This window comes from Microtus ochrogaster, chromosome 21 (assembly GCF_000317375.1).
Source record: "Microtus ochrogaster isolate Prairie Vole_2 chromosome 21, MicOch1.0, whole genome shotgun sequence".
Taxonomy (NCBI): Eukaryota; Metazoa; Chordata; class Mammalia; order Rodentia; family Cricetidae; genus Microtus; species Microtus ochrogaster.
This window is the reverse complement of record NC_022022.1, coordinates 2,268,072-2,283,853: the sequence shown is the minus strand read 5'-3', so window position 1 is coordinate 2,283,853 and position 15,782 is coordinate 2,268,072. Positions and strand designations below refer to the sequence as shown.

The 15,782-nt window shown below is 51.7% G+C and overlaps 2 protein-coding genes across 3 annotated transcripts in view; one reads left to right on the top strand and one right to left on the bottom strand.

Moving 5' to 3' along the window:
• The window catches only part of Sv2a (synaptic vesicle glycoprotein 2A), a 13,835-nt gene extending 1,947 nt beyond the window's left edge, over positions 1 to 11,888 (top strand). Inside the window, exons 2-13 of the mRNA XM_005356944.3 lie at positions 1,616 to 2,578; positions 3,842 to 4,022; positions 4,495 to 4,646; positions 4,754 to 4,887; positions 5,484 to 5,573; positions 5,784 to 5,894; positions 6,089 to 6,177; positions 6,939 to 7,103; positions 7,276 to 7,409; positions 8,818 to 9,024; positions 9,552 to 9,711; positions 10,077 to 11,888. Of these exons, the coding sequence (XP_005357001.1) occupies positions 1,957 to 2,578; positions 3,842 to 4,022; positions 4,495 to 4,646; positions 4,754 to 4,887; positions 5,484 to 5,573; positions 5,784 to 5,894; positions 6,089 to 6,177; positions 6,939 to 7,103; positions 7,276 to 7,409; positions 8,818 to 9,024; positions 9,552 to 9,711; positions 10,077 to 10,260 (2,229 nt within the window). The 5' untranslated portion in view covers positions 1,616 to 1,956 and the 3' untranslated portion in view covers positions 10,261 to 11,888. The remainder of the gene's footprint in view (positions 1 to 1,615; positions 2,579 to 3,841; positions 4,023 to 4,494; positions 4,647 to 4,753; positions 4,888 to 5,483; positions 5,574 to 5,783; positions 5,895 to 6,088; positions 6,178 to 6,938; positions 7,104 to 7,275; positions 7,410 to 8,817; positions 9,025 to 9,551; positions 9,712 to 10,076) is intronic.
• Positions 11,889 to 13,317: 1,429 nt separating this feature from the next.
• Positions 13,318 to 14,213, bottom strand: Bola1 (bolA family member 1). 2 transcript variants are annotated; one of them, XM_005356943.3, is made up of 2 exons: positions 14,108 to 14,213; positions 13,318 to 13,795 (listed from the first exon to the last, which is right to left on the bottom strand). In XM_005356943.3, exon 2 carries the CDS (start codon positions 13,790 to 13,792, stop codon positions 13,379 to 13,381), a length of 414 nt encoding a protein of 137 aa, XP_005357000.1. In that variant the 5' UTR covers positions 13,793 to 13,795; positions 14,108 to 14,213; the 3' UTR covers positions 13,318 to 13,378. The 2 variants fall into 2 exon arrangements, with proteins under 2 accessions (XP_005357000.1, XP_005356999.1); XM_005356942.2 differs by having other exon boundaries at positions 14,079 to 14,201.
• Between the last annotated feature and the right edge of the window lie 1,569 nt (positions 14,214 to 15,782).

Below are 15,782 nucleotides of genomic sequence, written 5' to 3'. Positions count from 1 at the left end.
AGAGAGAGAGAGAGAGAGAGAGAGAGAGAGAGAGAGAGAGAGAGAGAGAGAGAGATTAGTCAAGGCTCCGGCTGGGTGGGAGCAGTGGCTTATTTTAGGGGAATGATCTTGCGCAGAGTCTAGGCCTGTGTCCTCCGTTGCCATGAAGGAGGTTATCTTCTACCTCCCTTTATGGGGCGTCTTTTTTTTTTAAGGGGAAGTCCTAGGCCCCCTTCATTTCCCACCCAGCTGCCTACGCAATGCGGTATTTGTGGACTCTTTCTGTCACCGACTAAGGAAGGATCCGAGGAATTAAGGGGGATTAGGAAGGAAGACCCTGGAGGAGCACGGCACCACTATAGACCTTAGACACTCGCTAGAACTGTGACCTCCCACCCCACAGGCAAAAGGGGGCCTATATATGACATTCTGAAGGAAGGAGATAGCAGCTGTGTCTTCTTAGCTCATGACTTTCCTTTTTGTCCCTTCTACCCAGGTTCCAAGTCTCCCTTTTGGGATCCTTATCCTGTTGGTCTACAGAGGCTCTAATCATTCCAGCTGCTGGAATTAGTTTAAACACAGAGTTCTGGGGAGGCTCCTGGGCATCAGCAGCCGAGTATGGACCTCTGCTGACTGTACCTCCCTGCTTTGTTCGCGCCTTCTCACTATAATAGGGAAGGCGGCAAGCTAATATTCATAGGCTATACTGTGAGGTTTAAGTTTTTCAACTCTGAGAAATGGATTTTCCCAAGTTAATTATCAGCAAGTTAAATATAAGGACATTGAGGTTCAGGTGAACTGGGGCAACCCGCCTGCCCATCTGCAGTTAGCGAGTAGGGGGCTGGGGACTTCAGATGCCACGTGCTTTGGTTCCGGCCAGCATTCTCCTTGATGATGTCCCTTTCTGCTGTTCACCCTACAGAACATGCAGAGGTGGCTCAGCTGAGGATTGCAGGGCGTCCTCCTGGGTGCCTTTTATCTCAGCGACACTAGAGCTAACATGTTCCCTCTGCCAGGGCCTGAGGTCAGCACATCTGCACTGAGCTGCTAAACCCTTACTTTCCCCATTTAAGTAAGAGAGAGCCCGGGCTTGGGTGCTCGGAGACAAGTCATACTCGTATAATCCGTGCCAAACCCAAGTCTCTCCTACTCTGGAGGCTGAGCTTTACTACTAGGCTAAGTTGGGAGAAATCCCTCCTGAGGAGACCTCCAGGGAAGAACTGTGGAGGACCCACCTTCAGAGCCATCAGTGGCGTGAGCCACCTGGGAGGGGGGCTTGTCTGTCCGCACTCATCCTAAGCTCTGTCTCAACGGGAACCTCTCATCAGACCAGAGCAGGGAATTCTAATTTCTCCTGAGTTTTCTTCGCAGAGGGTCTGAACTGAGTGTGGGCAGAGGTTAGGCAAAGGCTGATTCCGGGCAATCCTGTAGAGCTACCCTTCAAGGTCAAAGTCAAGGGGCTTGTCTGTTGGGTGGCCCACAGTCGGCTCACCCAATCATCTCTTTGATGGCTGGTGGCCAGAGGTAGAGGCATTTCCTGTTCCTCATGGTTACGTCAGTTTCTGGGTTGAGAGGGGTTCCATATTGGCCTTCCTTCACTAGCCTAGTGAACTTCCTTTTCCTCTCTTTTTTCTAGGTCTCCAGAGGCTCCTGGAGGAGAAGTAGGCAGCCCTCCCTGAGATATCTTGGCTCCTCAGTTTAGCCTCACCAACCCGGCTCCCCCTTCCCATCCCACCCCCCTGTTTCCCCGTCCCTCCCCTACTCCCCCTATTGAACTGGGTGCAGAACCAAACTCTCCCCTTCCTGCACCTTTGATGTCACTGGCCAGGCCCTACTTCCTCTTGTTCTGAGCCCAAAGATACCAGATCACATTTCTTCTGGGGAGAGGGTCTTCTTGACCCCTCAAGTCGTTAAACAAAAGGCTGTAAAAGAAGCCGCGAGGGAGGTAGATCAAGTGAGGTGTGCCCAAGCCCCATCATGGAAGAAGGCTTCCGAGATCGGGCAGCGTTCATCCGTGGGGCCAAAGACATCGCCAAAGAAGTCAAGAAGCATGCGACCAAGAAGGTGGTGAAAGGCCTGGACAGAGTCCAGGATGAGTATTCTCGAAGGTCTTACTCCCGATTCGAGGAGGAAGATGATGACGATGACTTTCCTGCCCCTGCTGATGGCTATTACCGCGGAGAAGGGGCCCAGGATGAGGAGGAAGGCGGTGCTTCCAGTGATGCCACCGAGGGCCACGATGAGGATGATGAGATCTACGAGGGGGAATATCAGGGCATTCCCAGGGCAGAATCTGGGGGCAAAGGCGAACGGATGGCAGACGGGGCACCCTTGGCTGGAGTGAGAGGGGGCTTGAGTGATGGGGAGGGGCCTCCTGGGGGTCGCGGGGAGGCCCAGCGGCGGAAAGACCGGGAAGAACTGGCTCAGCAGTATGAAACCATCCTCCGGGAGTGTGGCCATGGCCGCTTCCAGTGGACACTCTACTTCGTGCTGGGTCTGGCGCTGATGGCAGATGGCGTCGAGGTCTTTGTGGTGGGCTTCGTGCTGCCCAGTGCTGAGAAAGATATGTGCCTGTCTGACTCCAACAAAGGCATGCTAGGTAAGAGCCCTGTGCACACCCTACAGCTGGGGACTGCCCAGTTCTTCCCAGTAAGCTGGACATGATACACCTAGAGGGCCCACTGACCCTCCGCACCCCCCCCCCCAACACCCTTCTGCAGGTTGAGCAAATGAAGTTGTGTGTGGAAGAGAGGGATTGTAGCTGGGTTGGGGCTTTCACTAATAGTGTCTGAGTGGGTGGTAGTTTGCCTAACTGCTGGATCTGGCCATAGTGGGCGGGGCTACTGTGCAGTGTATTTTCAAAGCCTTCTACCCTGGTACTGAGTTGGCTTTCCCTGCTGCAGAGCAAGAACAACAGCTTTGAAACGCTTTGATATCCACGGGAAGGGTCTGTTTGGAGCGGTGCAAGAAGGGACATCTCAGACATAGGCGTGTCTAGGGATGGGAATGTCTCCGATGGCCTTTCCTGACAGGGATCTAGAAGGAGGAATCCCATCTGCTCGCTGAGAAATTATAGAGGGCTGGCTTTGCCATGAAAACGGGACTCTCTCTTGGGGCTTGGTTTGGGCATTGATAAAATTCAAAATTTGGAGATGATTTAAAAAATAAATTCCAATGTTTTTTGGAAAGAAACAATAAACCGGGGGACTCTTAGGACCCCAAGTATTGGGGCTAGAAGGATAAAGGAGAAACGCTGTATTGAAACCCCTTTCCCAAGGAACAAGAAATATCTTTGAGGGCATCACAACTGGGTTGCGGGGAAGGGAGGCCCCAGGGGCGATGCATATGAACCCCATTAGTCCCTGCACTGAAGGAGGCAGAGGCTTGTAGATCTGTGAGTTCCAGATAGCCTGGTCTACATGGTGAGTTCTGGGACGGCCATCTTAAAAAAACACACACACACACAATTTAAAAAAAATCAAACGAACTGGGAGGGTAGAGTGGATGGGGGCGCATCTAGGAATCTAGGCAGATCCATTTTACTTCTAGGTGAGCTGGGGGTGAGTGTTATGTGTGACAGAGGAGAGGAGGGAGAGGAAGGAGATTGGGAGGGGGAAGGGGAGGAAAGTGAGGGAAGGTTTTTCTTAAATATTTGCCTTTTTGCCTTTGAACCCTGGTCTGCAGTAATGACGATCCATCTTTGTTCACCCATCTCTCCCAATCCCCCTATCTTTAGTAGACTTAGCTTCCAGAAGGCTCTTCAGAGTTTCTGCTCCAGGAGTTTTAACCCCTACAGTGCTCAGCTGATGGGAGAGCTGAGGCATATGGACTCACGTCCCTCCCCGGTTCTTCCTTTCCACAGGTCTCATCGTGTACCTAGGCATGATGGTGGGAGCCTTCCTCTGGGGCGGCCTGGCTGACCGGCTGGGTCGGAGGCAGTGTCTGCTCATCTCGCTCTCAGTCAACAGTGTCTTCGCCTTCTTCTCGTCCTTCGTCCAGGGTTATGGCACTTTCCTCTTCTGCCGCCTCCTTTCTGGGGTTGGGTGAGTGTCCGCATCCTAAACCCTTAAAGACGCTGCTGTAATATACACTTAGTATGGTGTTAGGCATATGTGTGAATTGAGGAAATGAACCCCTTTCCCACTCCCCACCCCATCTTCAGGCCAGCTGTGTCTGCCCAAGGCCTGTCTGGTAACATCCTATGCCTGGCCCATCCCCGAGTCCTCCAACTTCCCTCTACCTCTGCCTGAGACTCTACACTGAGTTCCAGTGGGCCTCAGCTTTGCCCTCTCGCGAGTCTTGGCCACCTTCAAGGCTTAATGCTTGCTCTTTTCTTGACCTGCTTGCCTGTTTCCTGCCATCCCAAGAATGGTGACTTGGTGGCTGGTGGCAAGAAGAGTTTGTAGGACATAATGTCTGAGGTGGAGATGAGGGGATGGGGACCGAGGGCCCAGAATGCTGGGATAGGGGCTGGGATGATGGCTGTTTCCTAATATTAATTTTTGAACTGTACAGGATTGGCGGTTCCATCCCCATTGTCTTCTCCTATTTTTCGGAGTTTCTGGCCCAGGAGAAACGTGGGGAACATTTGAGCTGGCTCTGTATGTTCTGGATGATCGGTGGAGTGTATGCAGCTGCGATGGCCTGGGCCATCATCCCCCACTATGGTAAGCAGGAGTCCCCCAGAGTCTCCATCCTCCAACCTCTGCTGTGCTCCCCGTGATGGGAGCACTCAGCTTCCTGCTTCTCTGCTGATTCTGTGACTGTCTGCCAGGGTGGAGTTTCCAGATGGGCTCAGCTTACCAGTTCCATAGCTGGAGGGTCTTCGTCCTCGTCTGTGCCTTTCCCTCTGTGTTTGCCATCGGGGCTCTGACTACGCAGCCAGAGAGTCCCCGCTTCTTCCTAGAGGTGAATGGATTGCTTTGGTGGGGTGGGGAGGGGATAAAGATGCTAGCTGTGGGGTTGGTTCACTCTTGGGACCGCTTCCTCCTTCGTGTGCCCATGACTCTAGGGGACTTTATCTTGCTTCCTTTGACTTAAACTGAGTCTCCAGAGGGGTTTGGAGAGGTCAGGAAACCTGCCCATCTATGGGTGGCTTAAGATTCTGCAGGCTCAGGATGGGATCCACTCCCCGCCCCCGCCCCCCCCCCCCAGCTGCACCTGTCTCTAGCGCAGATTGGGATGTGGCTCCGTCTCGGGCCATATACTCGACCATCATTTTCCACCTTGTAGGTTTTCCCTTTCTGTTTTACTGAAGAAATACTTAGGACCTATGCTGGCATCTGTTCTCTTGCAAACCCCCACCCCAACTCTCGCCTGAGTCTGACCATACCTTGCTGTACCCCAGCTCGGGCTGATGTGTATCCCCATAGGTTAGGGTTGCAGGGGAGCTGGGAGTCTTTTTGCATCTTGGGATCCTAGAAGACGGACTGGAGGGATGGGCTCTGAAACACTGCATCTGGGAGCCCTGAAGGGCATGTTGGGAATCACACTTGTGGTTCTAGAATGGGAAGCATGACGAGGCCTGGATGGTACTGAAGCAGGTTCACGACACCAACATGCGAGCCAAGGGCCATCCTGAGCGGGTCTTCTCAGTAAGTGCTGCTCTTCCTGCTGTCCTGACTACAACCCCCTCTCGGACCCTTTCTGGATGCCCGTTTTCAGTCTCAGCCTGCATTGTAGTGCAGCAATACTCCCACCCGTGGGCATTATGTCACTCCCTGCCTCTCACTTTGCTTCTGCAAGAGACCCGCGGAGTGGGGTGGAAAACAATGTATGACAACTCACCTCTTTTCTTGACCCAGGTCACCCACATTAAAACGATTCATCAGGAGGACGAATTGATTGAGATTCAGTCTGACACAGGGACCTGGTACCAGCGCTGGGGAGTCCGGGCTTTGAGCCTGGGGGGTCAGGTAATGGCGGATTGAATGGTGGAGGAAGTGGGAGAAATGGGATTGAATGGTGGAGGAAGTGGGTGAAGGGAGTGGGAGAAATGGAGGGCGGAGGACTTGGCCGTGCAATGGTGAAAGTGAGCTGACGAAAAACGGCGGTCTGTGAGACGAGATGGCAGTGTGGTCACCCTCGGCGCTCCCTGTGTCCCTTGTAGGTGTGGGGAAACTTCCTCTCCTGCTTCAGTCCGGAGTACCGGCGGATCACGCTGATGATGATGGGTGTGTGGTTCACCATGTCCTTCAGGTGAGGGGGCTGTGTGAGGACTGGAGAGCCAGGAGATTGGAAATGAAGGGCAGATAATGAGGGGAAGATGCTGTCTGTCTGCATCCTCGCCATGCCTTATCCAGGTTCCCGACTTAACGAATTCATCAAGCTTGTAATTCAAGCTGGTGGGTATCCATTTTTATCCCGTGCGGACAATGCAGTAGGATGGGTCGATGCGCCACTCCAGTCCTTATAGTTTATGTTCTAAATAAAGCTAGCTCTTGAGTCTGTGCAGTGGTGCCGGGCGCAGCGAGGTGGGGCATTGCATTGTGGAGATGCATGGGACTGGGTGGCTGGGGATCTAAACCCTCAGAGAGACTGGGAATAAGCTGAGGGGCTGGAAGTGGCAGAGGAAGAGGGAATACCTGGGAAGCAGACCTTAAAGCCCCCAGAACCACAGTCCTGGAAGGGGTGTGTGGGGGTGAGGCTGGGGGTAAGCACACAGGTGAAGTGTCCATCCCTCCCTCTGATGATAGGGCTCTTATCTGTCCTGTCTGACTCCAGAACCACAGTCCTGGAAGGGGTGTGTGGGGGTGAGGCTGGGGGTAAGCACACAGGTGAAGTGTCCATCCCTCCCTCTGATGATAGGGCTCTTATCTGTCCTGTCTGACTCCAGAACCACAGTCCACAGGGGTGTGTGGGGGTGAGGCGGGGGTAAGCACACAGGTGAAGTGTCCATCCCTCCCTCTGAGATAGGGCTCTTATCTGTCCTGTCTGACTCCACGCCTTTGACTCCCCAGCTACTACGGTCTGACTGTCTGGTTCCCTGACATGATCCGCCATCTCCAGGCTGTGGACTACGCGGCTCGAACCAAAGTGTTTCCAGGGGAGCGCGTCGAGCATGTGACATTTAACTTCACACTGGAGAACCAGATTCATCGAGGGGGGCAGTACTTCAATGACAAGTACGCGGGGTTTCCAACGCCTCTCTTCCCTGTCCCTGTTACTTCTGTCACTTTGCCGAGTCTGAGCCCAGGCAAAGCCTGTGTCTTCTCAGTGCTGATGATCTCTGTGGGGGAGTAAAGTCAGTGAGGGGCTGAGGGTGAAGGGGCGGGTCTCATCATATTGGTCCCGCAGGTTCATCGGGCTGCGTCTGAAGTCAGTGTCCTTTGAGGATTCCCTATTTGAGGAGTGTTACTTCGAAGACGTCACGTCCAGCAACACGTTCTTCCGCAACTGCACGTTCATCAACACCGTGTTCTATAACACTGGTAAGGTGGCCAGCGGGTGTCAGCCCAAGGACTGGGACCTGGATGAAAGGAGAAGGAGGCTTACTTAACCAGTAGCTTACAGTTGTCAATCTGAAAGTCCTCTGGAGCCTTGGAGTCGCTTACTGGCACTATCAGTGATTAAGACATATAATGAACATTTTGATCGACTATCTGAGGAAAATGTCACATTTCTTTACCTTTAGCCGTGATTATAAAAGTTCAGTGAGATATTGTTAATGGGAGTATGAAGGGGGTAACTGGGTTATTGGGAAAAGGGAAGACAATGAAAAGGGATTTTCAATAAGGAAGAGACTGGGGATCATGGCATCCATCTCTTTCTTAGCCCAGCTAGCAGCATAGCTGTAATCCCCCTCTGTAGAAGGCCGAGGCAGGATGATTGAAAGTTGCCTGGGCGACACAGAGAGTTTAAGGCCAGCCCACATCTTTATAAGATCCTGTCTCAGAATGAAAACAGATAAAAGGGCCGAGAATGTGGCTGAGTGGTGGGTGGAGCACTTGCCCAGCTCGTGTGATGCTCTCTGGTTCCAGTCCCTAGAGAGAAACAAACAAACAAAACAGCCAAGCTGAGGATGGGGGTGCACCCTGGGGGTGGAGGCACGAGGATCAGGAGTGCAAGATTACTAAATAGTGATTTTAAGACCAGGCCAGGTTACATGAGACCTTGTTTCAAAACCAAATCTTTAAGCGTGCTGGAGAGATGGCTTAGCAGTTAAGAGCACTTGGTCTGGTGGAGGATCCAAGTTTGGTTCCCAGAACCCACATCACGCAGCTCACACGTGCCTGTAACTCTTGTTCTAGAGGATGTCACATTGTCTTCTGGCCTCTGAGTTACCTCCCCCAACACACACACACACACACACACACACACACACACACACTACTAAGATAAATCTTTTAAACATATATAAGAAAAAAAACCCCTCCGAATCTACTTTTTAAACAATGGTTTTGGCTAGACGGCTGCTTTGTGTGGTAGCTTTGTGAGATTGAAGCATCTCACCTCAAAATAGAGTACTGTGCAAGTTTTCCCCACCTTGCAGAGAAAGAGAAAGAGAGAGAGGGTAGGACTTTAAAATTCATGTCTAATGTTTTCTTTTGAAGCAGTTCCTAGGCCAGCAGCCTAGGCTACCTGTTTGTAGCCAGCTCAGATGGACAAAAGGGACAAACAAGAAACAAAGACTAGCAAAGCCTCAGACATGTCATGCTTCTTCAGTACTGTCTTCTGAAAATTGCTAGTTTCCATGGTGATCTTATTTAATGCTTTGCAATGGGTGCCAGGGATAATGCTGAGACCCTCTGACTTCTAACTTCCACAAATGCAGCAGATCCCTAAGCCATCAGTGGGAGCTGCTTCCACCTCACCATCTGCTGTGTCTTGACCTCCTAGACCTGTTTAAGTACAAGTTCGTGAACAGTCGTCTGGTGAACAGCACATTCCTGCACAATAAGGAAGGTTGCCCACTCGATGTGACAGGAACGGGTGAAGGTGCCTACATGGTGTACTTTGTCAGCTTCTTGGGGACGTTGGCTGTGCTTCCTGGCAATATCGTGTCTGCCCTACTCATGGACAAGATTGGCAGGCTCAGAATGCTTGGTAAGGCGATGAGGGCTGGGTGCTGATCAGCATGGAGGCCACTGGGGCTGGGGCCGGCTCTCAGTAGGCTTCTCACCTCCTGCTGCAGCAGAGATTGGCCAGAGAGCTTCCCCCTCTCATGTTTTGTTTAGGGGTGCTGCAAAGTGGGGGGCGGATCTTGCCTAGAAGTTACTCTAGGGGGTTAAAGAGAATGTCAGGGAAGTAGGGTACAGATTTTGAGGTTATAGGTTGGAGATTCAGCTCTGCCACTTACCTTGGGCAGGCTTGCACCACCCTGGGTGAGCTTGCACCAGCAAAGTAGGAAAGGAAAATAGACCTCTCTCAGAGGGCTGTTGTCTCAGGTAGGTACATCTGAGTCCTCCAGTTACTTGTCTCTAAATTGATATTGAATAAATGGCTGTCACTGTTACCGGTAGTAACACAGGGGTTGAGGACTACCCTGGAAACAGTTCCCTGGAGGTGTCGCAAAGCAAGCTGATGGTAAGCTGGACCACGGCTGGGTCTCATTGCCTCCCTTCTGGTTCCAGCCGGTTCCAGTGTGATGTCCTGTGTTTCCTGCTTCTTCCTATCTTTTGGGAACAGCGAGTCAGCCATGATCGCTCTGCTCTGCCTTTTTGGGGGGGTCAGCATTGCATCCTGGAACGCGCTGGACGTGCTGACTGTTGAACTCTACCCTTCAGACAAGAGGTAGTGTGCTGGGGATAGGGGAGGAGGCTTAGGAGCTGCAGGATGGGGGAAGTAGGGTGAAGTGGGGGGCTGAATGGGAAGAATATCATTAGGGACAGGACACACATCCCTGCTGAGCTTTCCCCTAACAGTTGGGAGCTTCTCTGTTCATTCCTTGTACTCCTAACTACTAACATCATGCTTCTGTCTCCTTCTCTGTCTCCCGGTTTGTCTGCCTTCCCACCTTCTCCCCTCATTCCTCCATCCTTTCTCCCCTCTCCTGAACACTGTTGGCCATCTTTCCTGGCTTCACTCTTCCACCTGCCTCTCTTCCTTCTTCTGGGCCCTGACGGCCATGTGGCTCGGCACCGGGGCCTCCTGAGCAGGACCACCGCCTTTGGCTTCCTCAATGCCCTGTGCAAGCTGGCAGCAGTTCTGGGGATCAGCATCTTCACATCCTTTGTGGGAATCACCAAGGCTGCTCCTATCCTCTTTGCCTCCGCTGCTCTTGCCCTTGGTAGCTCTCTGGCCCTGAAGCTGCCGGAGACCCGGGGGCAGGTACTGCAGTGAGGAGAGGGGCTCAGGACTTTAGGGACGGCAGGCACACTGTGAGACCAATAATTCCTTTGATCCCTTCCCTGCCCTGCCGTCCTGGTCCTCACTCCCCTGTGTTTGGTGTCTTAGCTGTGTGTGCCAGTGTGCATGTGTGTGACCCTGATGGGCAGGGACTACAGGGAAGGTCCCTTCATCCCACTTTTGGGAGGAGGCACCCTCCACACCTGCTGCCACCCTTGACTTTGCACCGGAGAAGGTTGGGTTGCATCCTTCTCTCCCCCAGTGTTAGTGGGGAGCCCTTGTTTCCCTGCTCCAGGGGTTCCAGAACTTCTGCCTTCCCCTTCATCCCCTCTGCCTAGGCCCTGGTGAACCACAGGTATGGAGTTATGTTGGGGGCTGAGGCTTGGACCAAAAGAACCCCTTGAGTGGGGAGGGCCTTGGGTGCCGTCTAACCTCCCAAGGACGCTGGGGCGTAGCAATAAACCTCAGCCCTCTGGCCTCCATTTTCACCTCCATTCAGGCTACAAATGTGAAGCCTGGATTTTACGGAATTAGTTTTCTGATTCTTATTTATATATAAGTTCTGAGGCAGCTTAGCAGGACTCTGTATGTGTGCATACATATGTGTGTGTGTGTGTGTATGTGTGTGTGTGTGTGATTGTGTGTGTGCATGCCATGGGGCAGGGGTACCACTATACTGTTCACATATAAGCCAAGGGTGATGGTGTCAGTGAACACACACACACACAACACTGTTCTTCTCTATTACCTCCCAGAGTCTTCTGTGTTGGAGCTGGGGGGTGTGGAGGAGGAACACTAGCCAGGCCGGGATGAGAGTCCTGCGATCTAGGGAGACCTGGGGGCATGTGACAAGGCCTCACTCCCCTTCCTTCTCTAGAGAGGTTCCAGCCACTAGCCACAGCCCTCCCACCTGACCTGTCCTCCTAGGCCGGGGACCAGAGGAAAGAAAGGGAAAATAACCAGTCATGAGGTCAAACCAGCAGATCCAAAAGCACAAGGAGTTGGGGCAGGAAACAGGGGTCCTCCCCTCGACCCTTCTTAAAGAGGTTGGGCAGTGAGGGACCCCTAATGCAGGGACCAGAAGCCTCAGTTTCCCCATCTCGCCCTTCCACAGAACAGCCTCCGTAGGTAGAGCTGCCTCTCCATTCCTCCCTACCCCGTGTGGCTGCTTTCTTTGGTACCCCCCTCTCCCACGCCCCCTCTGTAGCCACGCCCCCTCTGTAGCTGTGCCGTGTTCAAGTTTTTAGCTGTTTGTACAATGTTAAAAAGCTAACAGGAAGTTAAAATAACCACAACAAAGAAAATCCAAACTCGCCCTCCTCACGCTTCATCTGGTGCCCTCGCCCCCAAGGCCATTCCCTAATTTTGTAACACTGAACCAGGTGGGTGACTGTTTAACTCTGGTGTCTGCTCAGAGGACTGCCTTCTTCCTCCAGTGCCCAGTGTACGTGTGCCCCTTCTCTCACCATTCCGTTGCTGGACGTAGCCCTCTCCCGTACAGCCCCAGGGGAGACACATCCACTTTCTCATCTCCTGGGGAACCCTAAACCTGATTCATTGATGTGAAAAACGAAATGAAAAATACTGCTGAAAAATAAAAGATACAAATCCTTAAAACTCAAAGTGGCTCTGTCAGCTCCTTGGCCTCTCCGCTCACGTGTGACTGCTCCCGGACAGTCTGGGGAAGGTAAAATAGTTTTGGTGAAGCTATTCCTTCTCCAAAGCCAAAATAAACAAACCCCTCTACCACTAGTCATGACTTGTGGAATAGGGTACCTCAAATCTACACTTTGTTTGTTTAAAAAACATTTATTTATGGAGGCTGGAAAGGTGACTATAGGGCTAGAGAGATGGCTCAGTGGTTAAGAGCATTCATTGCCTGCCTGCTCTTCCAAAGGTCCTGAGTTCAATTCCCAGCAACCACATGGTGGCTCTCAACCATCTGTAATGAGGTCTGGTGCCCTCTTCTGGCCTTCAGGCATACACACAGACAGAATATTGTATACATAATAAATAATAAAGATCCCTAAGCTGTTTTTTTTTTTAAAAGGCGACTCTATGGGTTAAGAGCCCTTGTTATTCTTGCAAAAAGTAACACAAACATACATCTATGTGCTCAAGTGTTTTGCTTGCACATATGTATATGCGCATGTGCCTGGTACCCATCAAGGCCAGAAGGGGGCATTAGATACCCTGCGATTGCAGCTGTTAGGTGGGTTGTGGGTGCTGGGAAGCAAACCTGGATTCTTGAAAGAGAAAGTGCTCCAAAGTGCTGACCTAGCTCTCTAGCTCCCAGTTTTCGGGAAGCTGTCTTTCGGGAATTCCTACTCCCTGCAGCTTGCTCCTGATTCCTTTACTCTAGTCCATTGCTACTTTAATCAATGCGCCACCACTACCTGGCCTCTTGGTATCCTTGTAAAAACCAAATACTTCACTTCTTCATGAACCCCTTCTCTAGTCTACAAGTAATTTTCTTCTCACAAAAACGCCTGAAGGGAGCCTGGCGGTGGTGGCGCACGCCTTTAATCCCAGCACTCGGGAGGCAGAGGCAGGCGGATCTCTGTGAGTTCGAGACCAGCCTGGTCTACAAGAGCTAGTTCCAGGACTGGCTCCAAAAACACAGAGAAACCCTGTCTCGAAAAACCAAAAAAAAAACAAAAACAAAAACAAAAAAAAAACCCCAACACCACCAACAACAAAAACGCCTGAAGGGGCCTAACAGCTGTATAAAGCTGATGACCTCAATTCCCCAGACTCCAAGAGTTGTCCTCTGACCTCTGCATGAGGGCTCTGGTGTGATGTACCCCATCACATACACTACAGCAACAGATATCAAGAACATGGCTTTGACCCTGCGAGGCAGCTTCTCTTTTATTTTCATGGCCCTTTCCGACTCATCAGACCGGGCAGCCCTTGACTAGCCCAAACAAGGGCAGTTGTGAGTAGCTGCTCTCTCTAGCTTAGCTTTCGCTGGCCAGGAGCTTCTTTACCCCTGCATGGTGTATGTTAGCAGAAAGGGTAGCGGTCCATACAAATCAAGGTATGAGGTAGTAGTGATTTAGTGGTTTATTTTCATTCGGCCCATTCGGATGGTTGTTCTCCCAATCTGGTATTAGGAGGTCCCTCGAGTTTTCTTGCTTCCACCTAGGCAGGGGGGACTAGTGTCCAACTGTGGGTTCTCCCTCCACTGGGCGGGGGTCTTCGCCTGGATGGCCAGTGCGTGTACTGGCCCAGCCAGCTCCTCCGACAGCGCCGCGTGAACCAACCGGTGCCGTTGCAGGGGGCTTAGCCCCTCGAACCGAGAGCTCACCACCGCCACACGGAAATGCGTCTCGCTGCCTGCCGGGACGGCGTGACCGCCGCTCTCGTTGCGCAGCTCCAGCACCTCGGGGCTCAGGGCTTGCTCCAATTTGGCGCGGATGGCGGCCTCCACTGGCCCGCCAGCCGCAGATCCCATGCTGTCCCGCGACATACACGCGCGCGTGGCCATGGAGACCATGCACCTGGCCAGCTGCGCCCTCAGCATCCGCTGCGGAGAGACCAAGGGCGCAGGGCTGAGAGCTGGGTCCACACACCCTCCCCACGCACCCCAGATGGGCACATCCCAAAACCGCCTCTGCACTGCGTGGCGGGTTAACGCGGCTTCTACGCCGGCAGCGGAGGGACAGGGGCGATTGTTCTAACGACCGGAGCGATGGGCACTAAGGGCGCTGGGAAGGCATGGCTAGGAGCTGCAAAAATGGAGGATGTGCAACCTCGTCCTTTTGGCTGAGTCAGAGCCCTAACACCCACTTCAGACCCTAGGGGGATACCTTTGTACTCGCTGCGGAGCCTGCGTTACCTCAGTTTTACGAAGCGTCGGAAAGCTAGCTAGGAAATGCTGTACCGGTTACGTCTGGCAGGAGTTACGTAGTACCCAGATGATTCATGGGAATTGTAGTCCTTTCTCCTCCCACAGGCCAAGTCCTGCGATGTCTGGAATTTGAGCAAAGCAATGCAAAAACAAGGATAAAAGGATTTCCAGCAAATTTGGGATCGTCGCATCGAATTTGTTGTTTCTTGGTTTTGTAACTCAAGTAGTTTTATTCCTTTATAATTGATTATTTAAAAACAAGGTCTCATGCAGCCCAGGTTAGCCTCCACCTCTCCAGAATGCCCCTTATTTCCGGATCCTCCTGCGTCTACCTCCTACAAGCTGGGATTACTGTCCCGTGTCAATGATAGAGTGCCTCCAAAGTAAAAACAGGATTCCTATGCGATGACATCTGACTTTGCTCAACAGGTCAGTCACAACTCAGAGGCTATGTCTGCTGGGACAGCCTATTTCCCATGGTAATCTGTCTTTCTTGAAGTAAGCAAGTCCAGGAAGAAGAAACTGAAGACCCTCACGTAGCCCCCTACAGCTACATCAACTTCCTCATTCCAAAACCTCTCAGTCACCCCTATATAGAGAGACCCAAGCAGCATTTTTTTTTTTCTCTCACAGACCCCTTCAGACCTGAGAGAGATAGGAATCTCTCTCGGCATGCACTGATAAAGAGGCTCACCTGTTGAGGTCAGTTTCTGGTCTCGTTCTGCCTTCTCTCTCTGTACTTCTAAATCTAACAGTCACACCCGTAGGTCCCAATCATTTATTAGACATATAAGGAAAAGGAAGCCCGTTCTATATCTTAAGCACAGAATCATGTGCCAGACCAGTGCTGGAGGCTGGAGAATAAAGACAAGCCCTGCTCTCAGAGTTTACAGAGCACTGGGAAATAGTGAGAGGGACACCGTGGGGGTCTTAGTTAGGGTTTCTTTTTTTATTTTTTTAATATTTATTTATTATGTGTACAGCATTCCTTCCACAAGCCAGAAGGGGGCGCCAGATCTCATTACAGATGGCTGTGAGCCACCATGTGGTCGCTGGGAATTGAACTCAGGACCTCTGGAAGAGCAGTCAGTGCTCTTAACCACTGAGCCATCTCTCCAGCCCCTTAATTACGGTTTCTACTGCTGTGAAGAGACACCACGAACATGATAACTCTTAGGAACACATTTAATTGGAGTGGCTTACTGCTGTAAGAAATCCTGCAGCCAGTAGCCTTTAAGTTACCCGCCCACTTGGGTGTGGTCTTATACTATAAATGCCGATGTAAAAACAAAACAAACAAACAAACAAAAAAACAAACGTGCTTTCCCTCTCTCTTCCGGCTGCAGGAATCGGTGGGATTTGGTTGCTGTTACCCATTCGAGCAGAGGACTATGAGCCTACCCCTAAAATAAATGACTCTTTATTACACTCAATTCTGAACTAGTGTGGGATGTCTTTTTAGTGTCCATCTTCAGCTTATGGTTCAAAGAGGTTTAGTCCATTATCATCATGGGGGGGGGGGGAACATGGTGGCATACAGGCAGACATGGTGATGGAGAAGGAGCTGTGGCGTGGGAAGTCCTTCTGTCTATGTGTTGCTTTTATTGGTTACTGAATAAAGAAAGCAGACTTGAGCCTATAGCAGGGCAGAACAGAGATAGGC